This window comes from Cygnus atratus, chromosome 1, assembly GCF_013377495.2.
Source record: "Cygnus atratus isolate AKBS03 ecotype Queensland, Australia chromosome 1, CAtr_DNAZoo_HiC_assembly, whole genome shotgun sequence".
Lineage (NCBI taxonomy): Eukaryota > Metazoa > Chordata > Aves > Anseriformes > Anatidae > Cygnus > Cygnus atratus.
This window is the reverse complement of record NC_066362.1, coordinates 2,295,726-2,319,269: the sequence shown is the minus strand read 5'-3', so window position 1 is coordinate 2,319,269 and position 23,544 is coordinate 2,295,726. Positions and strand designations below refer to the sequence as shown.

Genomic DNA, 23,544 nt, shown 5'->3' with positions numbered 1-23,544 from the left:
TTGCAGTCTGAAACAAGCAACCTGGCATTTAGCGAATGCTAGGTTTTTTTCTGAAAGATCTTGTCAGACTTTTAATTGGTGAATGTCTGCCTTTTATTTATTGCTCGGCGTTTCTCCTTCCAATTGCTCTTTTTTTTTTTAAAGCTGGCCTTTAATAGCTGCTTTAATTGGGAGAAAACAAACTTTCGCAGTGACTCCGTAAGACCTTATTGAAATCTTTTAGCGAAGCGTTCACGCAGGCAAACACACGTGACAGATGTCAAGGAGAAGTAAAAGTGAGGCAAGACGTAGTGCGTTTCCTACTTTCGTGTCTGCAGGAGTTGAAATTGCAGGCGAAACCCGTGAACATATTTTGTTTTTTCACAGGCGAAATTCTTCTTTTCCCTTTTAGTGGTTTCTGGCCGTTATTTTCATTACGTTTACAGTGAGCTTCGTTAAATGGCTTCCTCCTAATGACCTGGCGTTTGGTCTCCTCGTTCCGTCGAAGGCAATAGAAGCGATATCCCAGTTTGTGATGTAGAGTGGGAAAGATGGATGTACAGCTGATGCCCTCGCTCGTACAGCTGGGAAATAGCTGCTACGAGAAATAAAGCCAAGTTATTCCGATCTGTGTGGACGGTAACGGTCTCTTAAAACCGCTTTTATTGCTAATAGTGTTTTCCAACGTTACGAAAGCAGTAGTTCCACAAGATAAGTGGCTCACAAACGCACTGGGAACAAATTGCGTGTGGCAGAATGTGGTCCTAAACGATAAATTTTCCTGGAGTGGTCTTGGGACACTTGCGTGCGGTGTGCGCGTGGCAAGTGTGGGGCTGGGCGCAGCTGCTTGGTTATGTTTAATACGTTTTGGTTATGTTTAATACGTTTTGGTTATGTTTAACAGCAGGTTGGGGTGCCCAGCGTATGCAGGTGTGGCCGTGCCATGGGAAGCTCAAGGTGCGTGGCCTTGCAGGCTGTGTTTTAGCTTTAGGGACCGCCCCGTGCGGAGCTGGGGCTGGGCCTGCCCATAAAAAACAGGGAAGCAGGAATGGGTGGTTTTGTTAATAAACGGTTGCGAGTCCTGTGGCTTCTCCTCTTTCAAAGACATCGCCTCCGACAACCCTTCCTTCCAGGGCGGTACTGAAACCTCCAAGTTAAAGGTGAAATTTCCAAAGCCATCAATTTGCTGATGGGTGCGGGGCTGCCCTTCCGCTGCCGGGTGGTCGCAAGGACAGATCCGTGGCACGGGGAGGCTGGCAGCTCGGAAACACTCACCTCTTCGTCCTCCAGGTCGAGACAGCGTTGCACAGCTTGCACTCCTGCAGATTTGACCACGCTGGTGCTTGGGACTTGTTTTTTCTCCCGGGAGCTGGTGATTCACCTGATAGCGGTGCTGAGTTTTGGGGTCGTAGGGCAGTTGCAATAAAAGGTAGGAAATTAGTACCTGCGCTCCCAGCGGAGCAGTAGCTGCGTCACTCAGCTCATCCCTGGCAGCGTAACTGGATTTTGTGGCTGCCTGCGTCACCTCTGCAAGGTGGGAAATGGTGCGCGGGTGGTGCTGGTAGGGTTTTGCCTGGGTGGGAAACATTTTTTGTACTAAGGTACCGCTGCTGGAGACGTGAAAGTGTGTGACTTCTCCTCGAGTTGTCATCCCAAGTGTCTGCAGTCTTTTTTCCCCCTTTGCCTTTTTTTTCTTGTTCTCCAGAAATCAGCTGATCACTAACTATACCCGCATTGTTTGCACTGGCCTGGGGAAATTTGATTAAAGGCTGGTTAATTTAGCAAAATAAAGAAAGTCCTGATGATATTTACTTAGGGGGCTGCAGCTGCTCAGCCTTTGCGCCGCAGCTCTGGCGTGTAAATACGCAAGTCCTCGCTGATAAAAGATGATCAATTTCTGTCGAAAATGCTCTAACCAACTGTGTAAGCAGCATGAAAGATTAATAGGATGTAAGCGGAGGAGGAATATGTTTTATAATGCTCTGTTTGCTTTCTGTGTTTAACAGCCTTTTGAAGAGGCTCAGCTCTGCGTTGCCTCGCAGCGAAGGAGCGAGCTCCTTCTCTGTTTGCACGACAGGGATCTGTGTGTGGAGGCTGGAAACCCACCCAGCACTGCGCTTGGACTGTGCTGGCCTCTGGGTTTCACTTTTAATTTTTTTCTGAGGGAAAGATCCATTATAATGTGGTAGCCAATTTACAACAATAGCCCATTTTCCATACCTGTTGACCTGCACAGTACAATTTTTGGCTACCTTCTTTCCAGCACCTCATTTGTGTCTTGAAGGGAATTTTTTTTTTTTTTTAAATCTCCTGAACGCTTTGATTCCCTTCTTCAAATCCAGAATTTCTTAGGAGCAGTCAACTTACCTGTGAAAACGACGAGAAAGCATTTAGCGTGTTGCTACAGAGTTGAATTCTTAAATACCTTTTGGATTGTTTTTCTCCTTCCCAGAGCATACCAGGCTGGTTTTTGTTTCGTACTGAAACAACTTCTTGCAGTGCCTCTGCAGGGGTTTCGCAACACGTCTTATCAGGTTGTGTGTTTTGAGGTTAAATAGTGCTGGAAGCTGTAGATCGCCCCACTTGGGACTCGTCTTTTAAGACAACAGTTTTCAATTATAAAATTCAAATAAGTGCTCCTGGTTTAATGAGCGTCTGGAAATGTGCAGAGCGGCGCGGGCAGCGGGCTGCTGGACGGTCGTGCTTGTCCCGGGGTGCCATACAACCTGTTTTCGTCGTGCCCTGTAGAAATACAGCCACGTGGGGGGTGTCGCGGGGCGGCCCGCGGGCTGTGGCACGGCAGGCAGGAGGGGAATGCCCTGCTGGGCTCTTTCCCCATGCAGCATTTTTGTTTTTCTGTTCTGTACGCCCATAAAAACAAGGGGGAACGGATTTTCAGAACGGACCGGATTTCGTTGTGTTTCCTCACGTGTTTTGTTCTGATTAGCTCAGAGTTTACAGGGAGTTTCGTGGTGGCATCTTCAAAAGGCATGTTTGGTCTTCGGTGTTGCTTGGCGTCGTCAGGAGATTATCCTGGAAATAATCCCTTGAAATTCAAGGAATGGTCCTTGAAATTATCACCATCAGACCCCTCTGCCGTGTTCTGCTCCCTACTACAGCTAGCTGTGTTCTGGGCGAGGACGAGGTAGGAACAAATTAGTGCATTCTGCCCTCAAGTCCTTCTTGCAGAGCACTTGTGTGCGTCTTCCACACGTCTGCGAAGCCAGTGCTTGATCCTCCCAACAACCTGCACTGCGAGCCTGCTGCTGCCTCAATCCCCTGATAATTTACAGCTCGACATTGCCCGAGAAGGGTCTAGTTACCACGGCATCTGCTGGACAGCTCTCATCTTGCGTTTTTTTTCCCCCTTTCCAGCGCATCCTGACCTCTTATCTCTTACTCACCTGCTGTTGTTTGCTGTCTGTCGGATTTCCTCCCGCAAAGAGCCCGGGCTGTCGGTCTGTGGGGCTGCTCGGTGCCTCGGTGGGGCTGGCCTGCAGGTGTTAGTGAGTGTAACTGTCTGCTAACGAGCCCAGTGGCTTAAACCACGGGAATAAAGCAAATGCTGTAATTGGTTTGTGGCCACAGTCATCAGCAAGAGACGCCTTGTGAGAAGTAACTAGATTCTAATGGGCTTCTTTCTACTCTCCTTTTTTTTTTTCCTTTTAATAGTGAAGTCTCCTTGGCACGCTGCAGCCATTTCCTGCAGAGAGGAGACTGGTCTTCCTAGACATCCACAGCGCTCTGCTGAAATGATTATTTGTTGCTTCCAGCAACTGCTTCCCTCGTTTAACTCCAGAAGTGCTTTGTTGGTCAAAAATTGTGTTGGTGAAGGCCGTGTTTCGATTTTTTTTCTTTTGTCCCTGCGTGTTATCGAGGCTTATTGTGTTCTGATTTGTGTTTTTAGGTCCTTGGTATGGTGTAAAAAGAAAAAAAATAAATAAATCCCTTGCTCTATATTTCCTTCCTGAAGGGTGTTTCGATGATCTCAGCGCCGTACGATTCATTTCATCGTCCAGAATGATGCAGGTGTCTATGGCTAAACATATTCAGGAGGGTTTGTGTATTACTGGTCCGTGGCACCTGCCACTCTTTATCTGCAAATTTCTAAGATGTGCAGAGAGAATTATTGTCCCAAGTAACTTACCCAAGCTGTCAAACACTGAAAGCCTCGCCCAGTTCCTTTGGAAGGGGTGGCCCACGCTGCATCCCTTCAACTCCGGATTTTGCCCAGGGCTGCAGCACGCGCCTCAGAGGCTTCTTGTGTTGAACAGTTCCTGGCTTTGTTTTTGCTGGAGAAGAAGGTGACGAAGCGAAGGGCCCAGGTACGCTGGGCACGCTTCTGAGCAGAGCCTTTCGCCAGGACAAGCTCTGAGCTGGGTTGCGTGCAGATGATACCCCAAGCTCTCTGTGTCATCGTGGCTTCAAAAGTGTTTGAAGGCGAGGAAGTGGAAGGCTTACCAAGGCATGAGATCCAGCGCGGAGCCATACAGAGACAGGTGGCAGAAAATTTACTGGGGGTTGCTGTGAAAGTTGGAGCTTTGTTTGCTCCCCCCGGGTGATGCAGCACTCCGTCCGATTACGCTTCGCTAAAATGTTCATTTTTTCTCGATCAGGTGAGAAATATTTAAATTTGTTCTGCTCGCCTTGCTCGGCGGTGTTTCCCACCGTCTTTAATGAGTGTTTTCGTGTGAATAAGCAGCGCTGAGTGAAGGCAAGTGAATTGCACTTTTAAAGAAACTTGATCCAGACGTGATGGGACATTGCTCCCAGATTTCCAGACCGTACCTGTGCATCGCGCGGTACTCTTTCCATCTTTTAATCCAAACGTTTGCATGTGTCTGATCCGATTTCGGGGGGCACAGGAAGTAGGGGGTTCTACAGGGATGCCCAGATACTGAAAACCTGCAGCGGCGGTCAGCGGCTGCAGGGACCGAGCTGTTCTCTCCTCTTAAATAAACCTCGGAGCTCCCCACGAGAGCTGCCCGGCGTGTTGCAGGTGCCAGCTTTTCATTAATGCTCTGCAGCGCGTGCTTGCACACCCAGCATCTGTCCTTCCGCTTTCATTTAATAAAAAAGAAAGCCAACTAGAGGAGCGTAATGCCCCCGTACAGTTACTGCCATGGTCTTCCTGTGGAACAAATTCTCCAGCCAAGAAATTGCTGCTGAAGACTCAGTTTACTATCCGTAGCTTAGCAGTAATCATACTTAACAGGGCTGGCTTTAGGGTGGGTAAAATAGGCAGGCAGTTTGTCCACCCAGCCTAGCTGGAGGCATCAGGGAAAGCAAGTTTGCAGGAATGAAGCAGTTATTATTCATTAGCATTAACAGTTTGCTCCTAAAATTGACGCTTAATCGAATTCTGTCAGTGTTTTACTGGGCGGGTAGGAAGCTGGCAGTGGGCTGGCAAAAGAAATTCCCCCCCCCCCTTGAAAGCAGAGCAAAGCTCCTGGTAAGGCAGAGCTTGTAGGGGAGCAGGAGACTGATCAGTGTGAACAGAAATTCGTGTGGAGTCCCAGATCTGATTGCTGCTGGAGCTGTAACTTTGAGATTGCTGCCTGGGCCTGCGAATGAGTGGTCTGAAAGGTTAACGTGAACTTCTGTTTGCAGCGGTGCAAAACAGGGGGATGGCTAAATGCGGGATTTAAGGAAAAAAAACGCTCTAGCAGAGGAAGCTGCAGCAAGGGTGGGTGGATCACCCCCTGAATTTGGGCTCAGAAGATGAAGAGCTTGTGCCGAAGCAAGGGGCCTGGGCGTTTGGAGGTGAGGAATTTGGGGATATCTCTCACTGACCTGTGTTAGTGGTCTCTGTAGAGTACAATGGGGGGTAACAGAGCACAGATGGTTGCCTCGTGCTTCAGAATGAGGCTCGCTCACTCACATGTGGGGATGTAAGCTGAAACTAAATCTTCGTTGTCAAGCAGGAATATGAAGTTCAGTGCTGTTGGAGTGCACTAACTGGTCGTGTATCCTGTCGAAAGGAAGGCGAGCAGCGATCTGAAGTATTTCAGTACTCGCTGTACGTGTTTCCGCGTCCATTTCATTCACATCGAGGCTTATTTTGGAGTAGTTTGGCGCAGAGAAGCCGTGCACGGTGGGGGAACACGGGTGTTTCACAAAATAAACACTCGTTTGTGTGCAGTGTGCTCGCTGGGGTGCTGGGAGCCGTGGTGTGCACCCCTGCTTTGGGGCTGGAGCTCAGAAATGAGGTATTTGCAGCTCAGAAATAAGGGAGGTGAATTGTTTCATAGTTCTGTAGCTGATCGTCTCTGTAGTGTTTCTGTCCTCCTGTAGGTACCTGTTGGGCCCCGCGACGTGTAGGACAGCCCCGTTTGTTTGCTGCTGCTGCTGGAGAGCTTAGCAAACCTCGTGCTCTTTCATTTCACAGCAACACAAGGGATTTATTAGCTTGGGAAGAAACTGGCTTATTTTCTGGGCTTTTACATCGTAAAGCTGCGTCGAGTTTCTCGCAGGGTTTGAATGTTGGGAAGTTTGCAAGCCCCTTCTTCTTCTCCTTCCTCCTCCAATTGACGCATCGCGCTGTAGGAGACTTACAGAAGAGGTGAGATAGCGTGGAAGTTGTGCAGCCCAGGCACCTGCGCGGCTCGGGTATGTCTTTAAAAAGCACGAAGAAATAGCCAGCACGAAGTCTGCAGCGTGAGAATAACTTGTTGTGCTTTGGGTGGAGGTGTCTGGTGCTAGTGTGTGCCGCTGGGGCCGGGCTAATTACGTTAATCTTAAAGGAGGTCTCTTTTACCCCTGCTTAATATGGTGTGTTTTCAAAGCATGGTATATACTTAACCACTGTAAATAAGATTATAGACTGCAGTATTTTCTGCATCACAAAAATGAGTGTCTTTCTCAAAGCTCTTCAGTGCTTTAGTAGCAAAAGTATTTCATTTTCTAGCTCGGGGTGAAAAAGCAGAAACTTTGAAGGTGGTGGAGGAAAAAACAGTTCTAATGAACCAGGTGGGCTTTGCAACCGCTGGTAAGCACCACGCGGAGTGGTTCTGGGGAGCGTACCTAGGTCAGAAACCCTGCCTGCCAGCCTTCTGGACTGCCGTCCAGCTTTTGATGACTGCAGTCTGTTGCATTGCTGGAAGCAACAGGTAAAAGGTGGGTTCAAACGTACTGCGGGTCCTCGTGGTCCCAGCGTGTCGGAGACGCTTGTTCCTTCATCCGCGGTGCCGAGGAAGGAGCAGGGCTCTTCTGGAGCTGCGGGGTTCCTGCGTTCAGCTTTCCAGAACGGTCCAGTCTCTCGTACAAACGGTGGAGCTGGCAATTGCATCTGATTAGTGCGAATGCGTTTTCTTCTGTATTTACTGTTGGAAGGGAGATGTTCCCGTCTGATGCGGAGCTGCTGCAGCAAGCAGCGTCAAGCTTCAGGCGTCTCGCCGAGTGACGGTGCGTCAGGACTCCTCTGGAAGCCTTTCCACCTGCTCTGGTTATTTGAGTTGGATGCTGGAAAGCAGAGATGAAAAATGCTTGTGATATGAAGATCAAAGTCCGCTGAAATGAATAGTCCCAATGGATTTTTTTTTTATTAATCTAATTCCAGTGTAAATTCAGTGACCTCGGGGGAAGTAGCAAGGTTCGCTTCTTTCTTGTAGGAAACGTGTTGTACATCCCATGATAAAACGTCTTTGGGATTGTGTCTGATCTTCTCCTCTATCCTCTCTTCCGTAGGTGGAAGCGACTCCAGTGAATTAAGCATTTTGCATTAGTGTAATCTGTATTTTAACTATGTAAAATCAAAAGTCAATGAGATTTGGCTCAATGAATTTCTGTTTTACCGTAGCATAAAAACGGCTCTTAGCAGACGAACATCCAGTTGGAATTATTCTAATCCTGTTGAGCTCTTGCTAATGAGACAGGCATATGCAGCCATCCAGCTGCCAAGTACAAATTGCAGGTATTTTACAGGAGAGGCGGATTCTCATTTAGAAAAATGGAAATGAAAAAACAACTGAAGTGATGAGGGAACCCTTCTGGAGATCCTCGCCGAGTTCGTAACCTGTACGTACTCGGTATCTAGGCTGGCGTTTCTTCTGTTCGTGACATGGTTTGAAAGCTTTTGCTTTTCAAGGAGTTCTGAAAAGCTAATGTATATTTATCACCGTTTCATAATCCTGTCCTGTTTTGTAATTCCCCCTTCAAAGTTCTTTCTGCAGAGTTCCCTTCCCAAACAATTTTGATCCTTTCTATTTGGCAAACAGCGTGTTGACTTTTCTTCTTCCTTACCACACATTTTAATCGAACTGAAACAAGCAAAGATGCCCTTGGCTTACTTTTTTTGCAGCGTTAGCAGGAACCTGTATAATCTCAAGAATATTAAGTATTCCTCGCTTTGCTCTTTGCTGTGCAGAGCAAGAAAAAGAAATGGCTCCCGTACCAAGGGGCTCAGGAAATTCAGGTGCACAGAGTAATTTCTCAGATTCAAAGTGACGCGGTGCCTTTCTGTAGTTAGAGGTGCTGCTAGGCTTCAAGGATTCAACGTTGTGGCTCTTAAGGAGAAAAATGCACGGTAATGAATTACTGGAGTAGAGAGAAGGGGGTGTGAGGTAGTTTTGGTTGAAGTAGGTGAAACGAAGGCTCAGCAGATTGATGTAGGAACTTGAGAAGAACATGAGCAGAAAGGTCTTGCTGGTGGCTGTAGGCGGTTGAAAGCAGTCGTGCTCCTTTAAAAAACGCTGCGGAAATTTGTATCTTGCGGCCACGGTGGACAAAAACGTAAGTTGTTACCTGGGAAAAGTGTAATACGATTTAAAAAAAAAAAAATCAAGAGGAAGCATTTTCAGTTTTATGGCATGCTTGTGTCTGACGTTGTGGCTCAAACCAGCTTTATTTCAGCTTATTTATATATTGCTGTTCGTATCCTAAAAAATGTGTCCTTTGCTTTTCCCTACGTGCTCTTTGATGGTTCTTGAGTACACGATCACGGGGTGGATCACACGTGTGCTGCTTTTCTGTTCCCCAGCCGCTAATCTAGATGCTTGTAATGACAGGAAATAACCAAGTCCTAAAACCAAAACCTTAACGTTTCTGAAACTTCACGGACTTTCAGTACTGTAAATGAAAAAGCAGTCTCTGGTGCTCTTCTCCTTTTAGCTTTGGGTTATGGTTTGTATTTTATTCTATTTATGAAAAAATCATCTGCAGGTATCGAGGGCAAGCTCACGTGAGCGCAGAGAACTGTTAGGTTTAATTTACTTGCTTAGTGTGGAGTTATGTATCCCTTCAGGCATAATAAGTGGTCCCTTTCATAAACTAGAAAGGAGGAAGGGGCCCTGGATGCAGGTAAATTTTCTGGTCAAAGTGATGAGTAGGGTATTTTTGGTGGTGCTTCCTTCCACAATATTTTCCCAAAGCAGGTAATCAAAGGAGACAGGAGGTTCCCAGTACAGGTGTTAATTCCGGGCAGATTTCCCAGGTGCTGCGGTCCGACGGAGCCAGCTGGAAATCCTGGAACGTGGCAGCTGATGGAGCCTGAATCTTCCATCGAGTTCCACTCAGGCAGCACCCTCGCAGGTTAGGATCGCAGCCTGGAGAAGCGCGTGACAGCCTCTTAATAGGGTCGTGTCCTTGGTGAGTGCATCCCTGGGGCGTGCGCACACAGCAGGGCTTCACCAACATCTGTAACTCTTCCCTTCTTCCCCCTCCTGCTCTGTGATAGCACTTTGGTTTAACCTGGGACTTGGCAAGAGTGGATCGCTGTTGTCTCGTCTTTGTGCAGATTTGGGTGCTGAGATACCCTGGTAAGGTGGAGGGTGCCCTGCCCTGGCACCCAGCGTGCACGCACAGGAGTCAGGAAACATCACCTCCAGCACCTCCAAAACATCTCCCAGCTTTAGGCAGTCTAAATTACGGGAGCTTTCCAGAGGATAAGAACAAGTTCAGTGCTCTGTTGAGGCAGGTTAAGGGTTTGTGTCCTGTAGTGGCAATGCAAAAGGTTAGTGAGGAGACGTGGGTCACCCACGTGGCCACCCTGTGCTGTCCGGTGCCCCTCCTGTTTCCCTGGTGCCCAAATGTAGGGCTAGGGGTGTGGGAGGATGTGTTCCAGCTGGTTTCCTTCAGTATCTGTTTTTTGCCCTGTTGTCTGTAAGCAACGCTTAGATCCTCCTTTGAAACCTGCTGATGCTGTGAGACTCGTGCAGCAGGATTCAGGAGTTCACTACTTGTGGCGTAAACACGCCTGCTTTATGGCTTTTTAAACTGATTTCCTGAGAGTTTCACCAAGCCAGTAGTACATGACTTAGTAAAAAGTTGTTCTGCATTTACATTATTCACCTCCTTTCTGATTCCTGCAAGCATCAGATGCACGTCTCCTGTCAGCCTTTCCTTTTCCAAACTGAACCCGTGACCTCAGCAGAGAGCAGCGGCGGCGCCTTTGCTGTTTAGTTGTGCTTCCGAGACCAGCTGAAGAGAGAAGAGGCCCGAGCTGCACACATCTCGCAGGCTGTGGGCACAGTAGGGTTTTACGCAGCAGCAGAGCGAGTCCTTTGTGTTCTCATCTCGTTGGATTCTGGGCTGCTGCTGTGCTCATGTTTTCAGAAAACTGTAAGTGCAAAAAAGACTTTGGCGACTAGATTCCCAATGTGTGCTGGTGAGATTCCAGAAGTCAGGGTGGACAAACTGGGGCTTTGGGATCTCCGTCTTCCCATTACCCTTCGTTTTAGTAAGGATTACTGATATTTTCATGCCACTACTGGCTGTGTGGTGGCTTAAATGCTGAGGTTTTTGGAGCCTAGTCTGCATGCGAGGAGGTGAGTTGTGCTCAGCCAGATGGGCTCTTTTTTTTTTTTAATACTCGCCTTCTCCTTTTTTCAACGTGTTCTGTGGTTTCTAAGGTAGGGTCCAGCTGTGACCTCACGTTTTCTTGCTGGCTTCAGAAATGTCTTGGTTTTGGCTGTGCAGATGTCTAGTGCTTTTAGCAAAAAGTAGTCGTTCTATAAAGAGCGATTTCAAGTCAATTGCAAGGACGAAAACAAGTGGGCAGCACTGTCTGAATCTGCTTGAAAGCATGGATACGACTGGAAGTTGTTAGGAATTAAACATGAAAAGGAGCCTTAAAAAAGACTTGTGATGCCCTTGGTTATTACAGCGATGTAGCCGTAACCTTGTGGAATGGTCTTTAGCTCCTGTAACTACTGCTTCTGCAGGTGGATTACTAAAGCCTGAGTAGCTCTGGTGAGTCAAGAATTTTGAAGTTTAATTAAAACCAGAAACTTTGCTAGTCGATGATGCAGGCAAATTTGGTTCAGCTTGCACGGTGTCTGCGGTGATCCACGATTCTCCGGCGATCCATAGTGCAGGTGAGAGAGGATCGATGTTTTCATTAACCACGGGGACAGGCGATATCCCTCAGCATCCAACTCAAACCATACATCAGCTCCTAAGAAGGCGGTACCTTTGTGTCTGGGGTGACCATGCCGAAGAAGAGTCTTTTAGCAAAAATCAGCAGTTTTTCACAAAGAAAGGGTGTTCATCCGTAAAAGCTCTTAATGCAGTGAGATTTACTGCCAGATACATTCTTTCACTCCCTTTCTTTTCACCTATTATAGCATGAACCCAGACTTCACTGCAGCTCCCAAGTACCGTGTGTTTAATTCTGCATTCTGTGTGTGCTGAGCTTTGTTTTCTGCCACATCCTCTTACCTTACTTTGTCTGAAGTGTTTGCATGACCTTTGCCAGCAGCCTTGGAGCATCTCACTAGTGCTTAGTGCATGTAACCGCAGCTCACATGTTTGAGGAGCCCGTGCTGTGCATTCCCCAGGTAAGAAAGAGAAACCAGGCCCCGAGGATCTGCCTGGGCAGCCCGGTGGCTGCAGGGCAGCTGTTTCCATTTGGACGTGGAGCTGGGGATGCTCTGAGCACCATGGTATCCGTGGTAGGGCAGAGGCTGTAATCCAGTTTTCTTAATCCCAGGTTGATTTTCCAACCACCCCACCATCGTTCTTTCTTTCCAGGTCCCTTTTGCACGATGCTAAATCGCTTTGCATACAGTACGGACTAATTGCAGTGACTTTTGAGACAATGCGATTTAATGCACAACCGGGATCGGAAGGAGCAGAATCTTGATGCAGTAACACTGGAAAGCGTTCCCATTTCTGCAGCGACCACGAAGCATGGGACTTGAAATCCTACAAAGAGTATCTGTAGTGTCTGTTCGGCCCTTCTGCCACTGCCGGCTGAAAGGGAAAAGGTGTGAGAATTGGGTAAAATAAAACAGAGCACCTGGGTGCGTTGTCGTCTTTTGGGGTTTTGTTGTACATTGTGGCTGAAATTCCCCTGAGCTCCTCGGTAGTCGGGTAGGACAGGCATCCTCGTGGTCCTGTCCTGTCGTGCCCCGCTCCATCTGGCGGCGCAGATTTGCTTGCTCACTTGAGTTTTTTAGCTGCTCTTTCTGGGATGATGATCTCCTGTGAAATGCCTTTTTTTTTCTCCCTTTTTAAAGATGGAGCCCTCGCGTAGGTGGCACAGCCTGTTGTTTTTCTTTGTAGGCAAGAATTGGTCACGAACTGGAGATTTTGGCTGTGTCCCTGCTGCCTTTGAGGGAGAGGGAACATTTCTTGTGTGCTGGTGTGAAGTTCCTTGTTTGCATTCATTTGGGAAGAGCTTTTTGCACTTGAGCTCCTACTGCTTCTGAGATTGGAGAATTCAGAAAAATCTCTCAGATGTTAACCCTTCATGTGTCCCACACGTCACTGGAGCCACTTGTAGATACCCCATAAAGCAAATTTGACCTTCTCCACTCAAACTGCTTAAAAAGTCCTAAAAAAAAAAAAAAAAAAGCAAGCAGTTTTCTATTTCTCCTGGCATGTGTCTTTGTTCCCACTGGCCACGGGATTGGGAACGGTGGCTATTTTACTGTTTTACTCTTTTAATGCTCTTTAGTGTAGCACATGTATCATCTGAAGATGGAGCCTCTGCTCGGCTGAGGGCTGAACTTTTGTAATTGAAAAGGAATAATGCTCTCTAGGCCTTCATGCTCTGCTGGGTTTGTTTTTTAAGGGCATCTCACTTCCAGCAAGTCAACGTTCAGGACTTCTTGGAAAGTTGTGCTTGTTTCGCGTTGTTCAAGCATGTGAGCCAAAAGAGTTTGTATTTTTTTTTTTGTTTGTTTCCCTTATTTTGACCTCATAAGTTCTTTAAAGTGGTTCAGAAGTTTTCAGGCGAGCTACAGAATCCATCACCCAGGTTCTTAAGGCTGTGATACACCAGAGTTCAGGTCATAACTACTGCAACTGATCCTAAATGACTTTTCTCTTTTTCACCACGAAATATCCAGTTTTCTCGTGCTGTATTGCTGATTTAAGACAAAAGCTTTTGTGGACCGTACCTACCTGTCCCAGGGATAAAGGAAGAGGAAAATTCAGGATGCCTTTTTTGCACAACCTGGCTTTTTTTAGTGCTATGTATGAAATAAGAAGGTGTTTTTCTGCTTGCTGCTGCCTCCTAGCCCTTTCCAGTAGTGCCACCGAGTTACTGCAGGTGCGGGCTGCTGGATCTGGTGGCAGGAGGGGTCTCAAGTCGGGGTGAGTGAGGTGAAAGGAGTGAGAAAGAGAAAATTGCACTCATCTTTGTGCAAATCTGAGAAATTTGGAGTGATACCAAGAAACTTGCCCTCCCCATGCCCAGTTTGATTTCAACATTTTCAATTTTCAAATTGCAAGATTTCGATTGAATTGAAATTTTCAACAGCTTCATGGGAATCTCGAAGTTTACGGCTTTAAAATAAATAAAAATGTTCTTGCTGGATGAGGTTAAAATCAAGAGGTGTGTGTGGTGGAAATAAGGGCACGTGGCACGTCTTCCCTGGAGTGGTGCCATGTGTGAAAGCAGAGCGGCCATCGGAAGGCGTGGGTCGGCTTTTGATGGGTTTCTGTCTGTTCTGGTGGTATTCCTGGTGGGCTTTGGCAAGTAAGTAGTAGCTGGAGCGTTCCTTACTGATAGCTGCGATGGTCTCCAAGTCAAAAATAGAATTTCTTCTTTGTAGTGCTCTGTAAGTAATAAATTGGGATATATTTCAGATGTTGTACTGTGCCAATCCAGTAGTGCACTGTAAAAGGAAAAAAAGTTCCCAAGAATCTGAAAACTGGGGAAATAATAAAACGCAATGCTTCTTTTCCTTGAAGTGCAGCGTTCTCTTTACCAGAAGAGTTTACCAGAAATAAGCTTCACTTACTGATGTGTCAGACTAGTAAGACGTGTCAGACTAGTGACAGGTAATTTCAAATTATCCCTGTTTTTGTCATCTTTTTGCCCTTAGGACTCTGTCTACGAGTGATGACGTTGAGGACCGAGAGACCGAGAAGGGCCGCCTGGAAGAAGCCTACGAGAAATGCGACCGGGACTTGGACGAGCTCATTGTCCAGCACTACACCGAGCTCACCACTGCCATCCGCACGTACCAGAGCATCACGGAGCGCATCACCAACTCGCGCAACAAGATCAAGCAGGTGAAGACCGATGTTACGTGTGTTGCTCTGTTTTCATCTGCTTGGTAACCTGTACAAACGTGTGCAACTCCTCTTTTTCCTGCATACTGCTTTTTTATTGTTAGTGCAATGTGAGCTTACGTTTTAACCTTTCATTTCTCTCCCTTCTTCCAGCTACTCGTCATCATCCTGAGCAGAACTAAAAATTAAACTGAGAAAGCTCTGCTAGCTATGAATTGTGGTGTGGCTGGGAGCACAGCATCCAGTCCTAATACAGCGGTCCCAGCCTATCTTACTGGTAGTTTGTTTTCCATAGGATCTCTTCTTGCTCTCTGAGAGCACAAGTAATTAAAGAGCAGAATGGGAGGTGGATATGAAGAGCAAAAGTTTGCAGTGCCCTCTGTTCATTTACTGTCTGGGCAAGCTGCTATCGGTTTTTGAAGTCTAAAGGCTGCTAAGCTAACACCTTTCCATCGAATCTGTTCATGTTTTTTTATACGTTGGCCTCCAACAACCTCCTAAATAGCCTGGGTGATTCATCACCTTGCTTCTTGCTCAGAGAATATGAATTTTGGCGCTATTTCCAAACTCAGTTCTGTTGTGTGAACGTACATGAACTCTGTGCCCCCGTGTATTTCTGTATTTTGAGTGCTCACACTTCAGTAGTGTGCCAGTAAATAACTCTGGCACTCTTTGTTGTGGACTTGTTCCATCTGCTCTCCCCCTGCAGCTCTGATTACTGCAGCAGTAGATTAGTTTTTTGGTCTCCTGCCCTGCCTTTTACTTCCTGTGTGGTTTGCTTTACCTAAACTTTGCAAACTAGGTACCAGAATTGTTCTTTTTTTTTTTCTTTTTTCCCCTGACTCTGGGGAGGTCTCAGCTTAAAACCTTTCACCGCATTGCTTTAGGAGCAGTAGGCTGTGACCCTTCTGGGGCTACGTACTGACCCTTCTGGCTTTTAAAATTCATTTAGCATTTTCAAAGAGAATGACACTGTCCTGATCTTTTCCAAGGGTAAGAGTTCACCCTAGGATTTATGTACAAAGCTCAGCACTTTGAAAGCACAGATCAATTGCGCTAAATTTGAAGTAAGCTATAGCTGGTGGCCTGTTTTCACACAGTACACTAAGCTTTGCAGAGGTCAAAACAAACATATGGGGGGGTGACCTTTTGGTCCAGCGTAGAAGAATGACTGTAAAGGTGAAGAACCTTTTGATATTTAAGTTTCCTTATTAGTTTTGGTCAACATGTATTGAAGTAGCTTTGACCTAATCTCATGGGAGGCCCCAGATCTGGTTTGTCATCAATCTGTGTTACACTATCGGTCTTTTGATCTCCCACTTTTGTGGGAGGTGGGTGATTGCACAGGCGTTTACTCGCATTAGGACCCGTGGAAATGACAGATAGTCCAGATCCTGCTATATATCTACCTTCTGTAGTTAATTCTTTTATGGGTACCTGTTGGGAAAGGCTTGCTTTTTGTCTTGGTTTTGAATCTAGCTTTAGAAGTGTTATCGTTGTAAAACTGAGTTATAAAGCAGAAACAATCGGGTCTGCCAGAAGGAGTTCGGTTCTTAAAGACTAGTTCGTTCCTTCCCCTTCTCTCAAATGTAGATAGAGTTCATCATCTTTCTTGCAAGGACAGGAGTAGCAATGTCTCGTGAGATTCCTTCTAGCCCTGCAATTGTTTTCCTGACCCAGTTTTGCTCTGTGTAGCAGCAGTCCGCTGATGATGGTGTGCTAGGCCGGTGAAACATTTTAAATTAAGGTATTGAACAGGGAGGGATTATGCCTGAAATGAACTCTCTGTGCATTTTAGTTTGCCTATGCTTTTGCAGCGAGTTAGGACACATTACATTAGCTTTGTTGTTGGTTGAGAGTTTTTCTGTGTTACACTCTGAAATGTCTTCCTGAAAAGAATAATGTTATTGTATTGAGATCTTATTAGTCTTCTCTAACTCCAGATGGAGGCTGTCCTGTGTAGCTGATTACCAGATGTTTGTATTTTGCTCTACGTGTTTGGGATGTGCTCATCTAAATGCTAACTGCCTTGAGATGGACAAGGTAGGAGAACGTGCAACTGAAGTAGGACTCCTGGAGCGCTTTGAAGGCTGAATTTTTGAAAAATAAATTGAAAGGCCTACTTCTCGTAGTCTCTCTTCATGTGTAATTCAGTGAGAGTTCAGCCTGAGAAAAGGTTGGACCCTGAGTATTCGTAACTTCTCACAAAAACAAGAGGAGTGTGAAAGCTATGTGCGAAGCTGTGTTGTTAATTGCTTCCACGTTTTAATATGTGGTTATTGATTTGCATTATGCAAGCGAAGTTAGGTTATGCTGACCTTATCAGGGGATATTGGGAGAACCTGAAAACAGGATGTAGGCAGCGGATATGACTGGGGAGGGAGGATAAGAGAAACTCCTGATGCTTTTTATTAGGCGTGCTAATGTGAGAGTAGTAAGAGACTTTGCCGCTTAGAGAAGCAGCTGACAGGTGATGGCACGAGGCTCCAAAGCAAACTGGATGGCAACCAGCAAGGTGCTTTTCATTGTTACGTAGTAGAAATGCTGAGCTGAGCTACGTCCTAACAGCTATTTGTTCCACTGAAACTGTATTTTGTAAAACCAAGCTTGATATTGCTGAAGGTATTAGAAAAGTGGTTGTACTGTTGGATAATCAGGCTTCGAGAAACGGACGTGCGACTCGGAGAAAGGGGAAGACATGCCAGAAGATTCACTAGACAGATGGAAAATGTTTACAGCAGAAACATTAGTAGTGGCTTATTTGCTTTCGCTGCGAATTGGAGTCTTGCTGTATGCCAAAATACTGAATTGATTTTTGGAAAACCCACAAATCAGTCTTTGGTCACGGTTAATAGGATCCTGTGTTTTTTCATGTTATCAAACTTCCTTTAAATTTTCACTAGTGATAGGAAACTTGTACTAAAAACATTTAACTTTGAAAACAGTTCCTGTTTCTTGTAGCTGAAGGAATAACCAGTAATTTTAAAGAACTTGTTTCTTGTTATTGTCTTATGGTATTTTTGGAATTCCTAATAGAGTAAATGTGAGAAAGGGCTGATTAGTGTTACAAGCGCAAGTTACAGGGGCAGATTTAATTAATCTTTTGACATGTTGCCTGTAGGTGAAGGAGAATCTGTTATCGTGCAAGATGCTGCTGCACTGCAAGAGGGATGAGTTGCGCAAGTTGTGGATTGAAGGGATCGAACACAAACATGTCCTGAATTTGCTGGATGAGATTGAGAACATCAAGCAAGTGCCCCAGAAGCTGGAACAGTGCATGGCCAGCAAGCACTACCTCAACGCAACAGACATGCTGGTAAGATGCGGTACCTTATTCTGGGAAAGTACCCACAAGAAACATAACTGGTCAGCCGTCAGATCGTCTACAGGCGGATCTGCCATCTTTGTTTTCTTTATTTGTTATTTCTCCCTACCGAGTTCCTTGTTTTGTCACTTGCTGCTTTCTTGTACTGAAATTTCTGGTTTTGTTTTCATCCTCCTTGACTGGACGTCAAGTCACAGTCTCTGATCGTGTTCGATTATCTCCTCTTTTTGTGCTTTCAGAGCTGTCTGTACCTGTCGACTTCTCGTGATACTGATGCTTTCTATAACCAGCTGTTTCTTTACCCATTTGGTCTGCACATAGGATTTCCTACTGCTTTTGGAACCTGGTGTTTCTCTGTAAGCTTTCTCTCTCAGCTCTTTACTGAGCTTTCTAAACGTTCTTAGGTCTCCTCCTGAGCTGATCTGTATGCTAACGTGATTGCCACTGGCTGTCCTTCCTTTGAAAGTGGATTTCCCAACTGTCTGCCTTTATCATCTCCTTTCTTTGTATCTTATCAGTTTTTTCAAAACCATTTTTGGTATGGAAGAGCTGTCCTGTTTCCCTCCTGTTTCTGGGAGTACATCTCCCAGAATACACTCACAGCTTTGGTCATTACTCAGGCTGTCTTTCACCATTGAGGTATTGTTACCTCTTACTGTCTTCCTCTAGGTCTTTTACCAGTACTTTTGATCCTTATTCCTCATCCAGCTTGTTTTCACTTGTATTTTTCCCTTCATTTCCATCTCTTTTACAGTCATACCTTTCAATTCCAGTCTTATGTTGGAGGCACAAGTTTCCTGAACTTCTGCAATAATAAATGTCTGTCTTACTCTTGTTCCTAAGCTTAACATGTTTCTTAACCAGGCTCCAGTCCTTTCTTTCCTGAAACTGTCTTCTACCAGTAACTAAAAATTTTACAAGGGGAGTGATGCTCAGTCCTGACGTGGGGTACTGTGTCCAGTTCTGGCTCCCCACTATAGGGGAGAGAGAGACTTACTGGAGCAAGTCCCGTGAAGGGCCGTAAAGATGGTTAAGGGGCAGGAGCATCTCTCCTCCGAGTAGAGGCTGAGAGTGCAGGGACTGCTTAGCCTGGAGAAGAGAAACCTCAGGAAGATCTTATCAATGTTTATAAATATGTGATGGGGGGGGTGCAGAGGAAACAGAGCCAGACTCTTCTTGGTGTTGCCCAGTGATGGGATAGGAGGCAATGGGCACAAGCTGAAATACAGTAAATTGTGTCTGAACATAAGAAAACACTTCTTTTCCTTGCAAGGATGGTTGAACAGTGGAACAGGCTGTAAAGAGGTAGTGGAGTCTCTATCCATGGAAAATTTTTGAGACCAGGATGGACACAGTCCTGGGCACCCCGCTGTAGCTGACCCTGCATGGGGAGTGGGGTTGGACTAGATGAGTGGAAGCCCTTGCCAGCCTCAACACTTCTGTGATTCAGAAGTGAGGGCAAAAGGGATATGTCTGTTCATTTTCCTTTTTTTTTTTTTTAAGAGAATGCCTTTAAAAAGTCCTTTCATCACCTTCTTTTTTAGTGTCTTAGTCAATTTACTGTTGTTTGTATTTCTCACAACTTCAGTCTTAGCTGTGCCTCTTCACTTTTTCTTCACTCTTATTCCTAGAGCCTGAAGCATAACTTTAATTTCCTTCTTTCCATTTTCTCTCGTTTTACTTTAAATACGACTTTCTAAAACTTATTCTGTTCCTTCTGAAGTGTATTCAGCAGTTGGATGTCAGTCTCCTTGTCCCTTCCTCTGATGGCATGTGTAAGCTTATCTAGATTTTTGTTGTTGCTGTCATATTTTCTTGCCTGATTTCACTTTACTTTCACTGACTTCACTGATCTTCACCTTCCTGTCCTTTTCTGTTGCGCACGTCCTGTTTTCATGATGCATCTGGTGCAATCATCCTTCTGTACTGTGGTCACAGTCTTCCCTTTTGTCCTTTTCAAAACCATCTTCCAGGGACACGCTCAATCTTATTCTCCTTAAATTCTCACTTTCCTTCAGATACGAACTACTGTCATATATCTTTCATATGTTCTGTGAGTCATCTGGAATGGGCAACATATCCATTTCTGTTCTATAATATCAAGTGGAATTTTATGATACTTCACAAAGTGTGCCATAAAATGCATTAAATTCCTCAAAATGGATCAGCGATGGAAGGACTGAGGCAGCATATCTGGCTGCAGTCAGGTTCTGCCAAAAGTTTCATCGGGTTTCTGGGGCAGGAGATTAGAGTGAGATGCTAGTCTGACAGTTTTAATTACGAGATGAAGGAGAAGTCAGTTAAGGGTGTTCAGTTTAGGGGGAAAAATAGTACTCCATGTTAACATTGGTATTGATTGAAATGTTAGTGTGTTATCAGTTTGTTTTTTTCTCTTTTTACTGATGGAGTTGACTTTAATCAGCATAAAAAGACAGGTTGCTTGTTGTGATTTTTTTTTATGTAAAAACTGTTTTCAGAGGTAAGTTCCAGAAAAATAATTAAATTTCTATCTGGAATATAAGATAGGAAGTGTAAAAAGAGAAATAACATGATTTAGGAATATACTTAATCTCTTATATATTATATTTCAGAAATGTTTTGAAATATACATTTATGATAGGTTATCGGTTTGCAATATATTGTGTGCATTTTTTTTGCTGGTTATATACATATATACACATGTACATCCATACACACAAATGTTGTGTGTAGGTAAGCCTGCCCAAGGCCATGATATACAGCCAATATTAGGCCTCCCTAAGTACAAACTTCTGTAGTGTGCCACGCTTTTTTCTCCACAATGGGGTATCTGTTCTAAGAAATCAGATTATAGTGATGCAAAAAGCCGCTGTTTAGATATTTTTTTAAGTCAAGGAATGCAGAGAAAACTGAAGTGGAGATTGAACACACTCTTTCAACTGTTCATTTACCCTTGCAATTTTCATTTGAAGGCAGGAGCACCTGTAATAAAGCAATAGTAATCTACCTGCCTTTGGAGCCTTTTCACGTACAGAAATTGCTGTGGGCTCATTGGTTTTTGCCATCTCCTGCTAACAGCACCTCTGCAAGACGGTGGTGCTGTAATCGCTCCCTGGCTGCAGGATAACTCCTTTCTCCTGTTTTATGATAGGAATATTCTGTAAAATAATAAACTGTCGGGTATGCAGAGTGTTTATAGATCTTTGTCCTTTTGTTTCGCTCCTCAAGGTATACAGATGCTCCTGGCTTATAAAAAGCCCAAAGTGATCTGACAATGAGCTTGTATCCCTCACATTGAAATTGGAGCACTGATTAATATTGTTGCCTGTAGCCTTGTGATATGTGCAGTCTAAATTAGACCTTTGCAGCCGTTGTGCCGGGTTGATGCAAGCACACTAATAGCATAATTTCTGGTTGCTGCATCGCATTTCTGCAGTCTGTTCTTTGTATTCCACTCACATTAATTGAAGTAATTTTGCCACTGAAGCATGTTTCAAACCTCTGCATTTAAATTGAAATTTTAATTCCCTTATTGTTTGGAAAAGACGGCTGAAGATGGCTTGTTACAGGTTTCATTATCACTCAGAACTCTCCAGCTGCTGGTTCTAATGTGCAATGACTGAGCAGTGCCGGGAAGAATTATTAATGTAAGAATGGCAGCTTTTCCCAGTAGCATGAACAAAATGCAAAGGTGTTTTGTGACAGCTTACATTTGTATGAAGTTAAAAATTTTAAGTGGCTGTTTTTTGTTTCTCATGCTTTATCCGTCTAGGGTAGTGCAAAGATGTGTAATCTGCAATTACAGAACAGCAAACCCTACTGGCCGTACGCACAGGACTATGCACTATAAAGATGAGAGAACACAGAATGTGAATACACGATGATATTAGAAGTTCATTTGCACTACCCTAGTGACTGTTTTGTGACACACATCATTGCTAGAAGTGAAATCCACTTTAACGGGGCAATTGAGTGCACGTGCACACATGTACGTGCATTTTCTGTTAAACAAAACACGATCAGGTGCTGAGAAGAATTCTGACACAACAAGAGCTTCATAAGAAGGTGACGTGCAGTCTTGAAGAAGGAGAAGAGCAGAGCCGGTGGTAGAGGCAAGTTGGGGCTGGGTTATAGCTTGGCACTTGGCCTGGAAGCATGAGCTTGGTTGCTGGAAGGCAGGAATCTGAATTACTCTGCTCTGAGGCCGGACAAGAAGGTCTACACAACTCTATAGCCAAGCCAAAACAGGAGGCAGAAGGCACAGCAGGATGGACGGGGCACAGCCAGAAGGGTTCTTGCTTGGTGAAGCAGTTCTGGGTCCAGTTTCCCTCACCACTAGGTTCTGCATTGAAGAGCAATGTGTTCTGACGAGGGGCTTCGTAATTAACTCAGGTAGCATGTAGGTCTGTGGTGTTGATCTAATAGTTCTGGCTCTGCTGTTGACCCATGCGGCACCCATCGGGAGGAATTAATATTTTCCATTTGTTTAAATAATCTAAGAGATGAAAAGCTAAAAACATTTGAAGGAAGAAATGTTGTTGAATCAAGTAATTAAAGGTCATATCATAATACAATTAAATGAAAATTGCTTGGGCTACTTTCTTTGCATTTCCTGGCTTTTAAGTGTCTAGCTTTGCAATTTTAATGAGCTAATATCACTTTGTCAAAGTATATAGAGTTTTTTAAAAAAAACTTAAGTCTGTTAGACCATGAAACGCTTGCTCTGAACTTGATTTCTTATTGTAAGAGCACACTTTCTTCGAGGACGGGATTGTATTAGGTAAAACACGGTGAAGCTGCAGAAATACATCCATAGGATAAGAGTGAGGATTACTGCCATACCCAGTTGAAAGTTCTTATTTTTTTTATTAGAAGGATGACAAAGCAAAGAAGAGCATCATGTGAAAAGAAGCAAGTATGAAGCCCACTGACTAGTGTTCATTTCAGTTTAATATCCCACTTTAGTTATGTTGCAGAGCTAGGAGCTGATGTGTGTGTTTTACTCATGAGCACATCCTTTTCCTTTAGTCGAGGCATTTTTGTCCAAAGTAATAAAAAGTTAGAGAGTAATTTGCTTCTCAAGAAGTAGGCCAGGGAACACTCCAGTGACTCCTTTTCTTTCTTTTTTCCCTGTTAACAGACTTCTATTTCAGCTTCCTTCTGCGAGGGAAAGAGTAGTATGTCTCCTGTTCTACTTTCTGTAGTAATAGCATCAGGCTTTGCTCAGAGCTGGCCGCGTTCTTACTGCAAATTTGCATTGTTGCCAGTTTGTTCAGTTTCCAGAGTGGAGTGAGTGGCCATTATTGTTGCTGTGTTCAATTAACTTCACTCCAGCTGTACGGAAGAGGAGATGGGGCTGCAGGTAAATTAGGTCGCTTTCAGTTGTGCTCATGGAGCATGCGTAGAGCATGCAGAGTTCGCCACTTGCATCCTTACCATGTGTTGTGTGCAGCTCTGTAGGCTGCTTTGTTAAGATCTATAGGGTTAATATATGTAATTTTTTCTTGAGTTTATTTGTTGTGACATCTAACCCTTATATAAGGGTTATTCCAGTCAAATCTAACCCTTATATAGGGGTTATTCCAGTCTAAACTAGAGATGCTGACCAGCCCCGATGTCTGCATACCAAAGCATTTTACACAAAATTGGATATTTTCTCTTTCTGACTGCAGGGCTTTACAACACAACTGGGCCACTCTAGTGTGTGAGAGCAAGGTCAGAACAAGAAGAGATTTTAATACAAAGAAATGCTGTGCGAAAATGATCGTAAAGCTACTGAGGCAGTTGGAAGGGCGAGGTGG

The 23,544-nt window shown here is 44.9% G+C and overlaps 1 protein-coding gene across 4 annotated transcripts in view; it reads left to right on the top strand.

Moving 5' to 3' along the window:
• The window catches only part of EXOC4 (exocyst complex component 4), a 383,044-nt gene that overhangs the window by 4,977 nt on the left and 354,523 nt on the right, over positions 1 to 23,544 (top strand). For all 4 annotated transcript variants that reach the window (XM_035566622.2, XM_050708396.1, XM_035566625.2 and 1 more), the window contains exons 2-3: positions 14,250 to 14,439; positions 17,561 to 17,755. In XM_035566622.2, the coding sequence (XP_035422515.1) occupies positions 14,250 to 14,439; positions 17,561 to 17,755 (385 nt within the window). The remainder of the gene's footprint in view (positions 1 to 14,249; positions 14,440 to 17,560; positions 17,756 to 23,544) is intronic.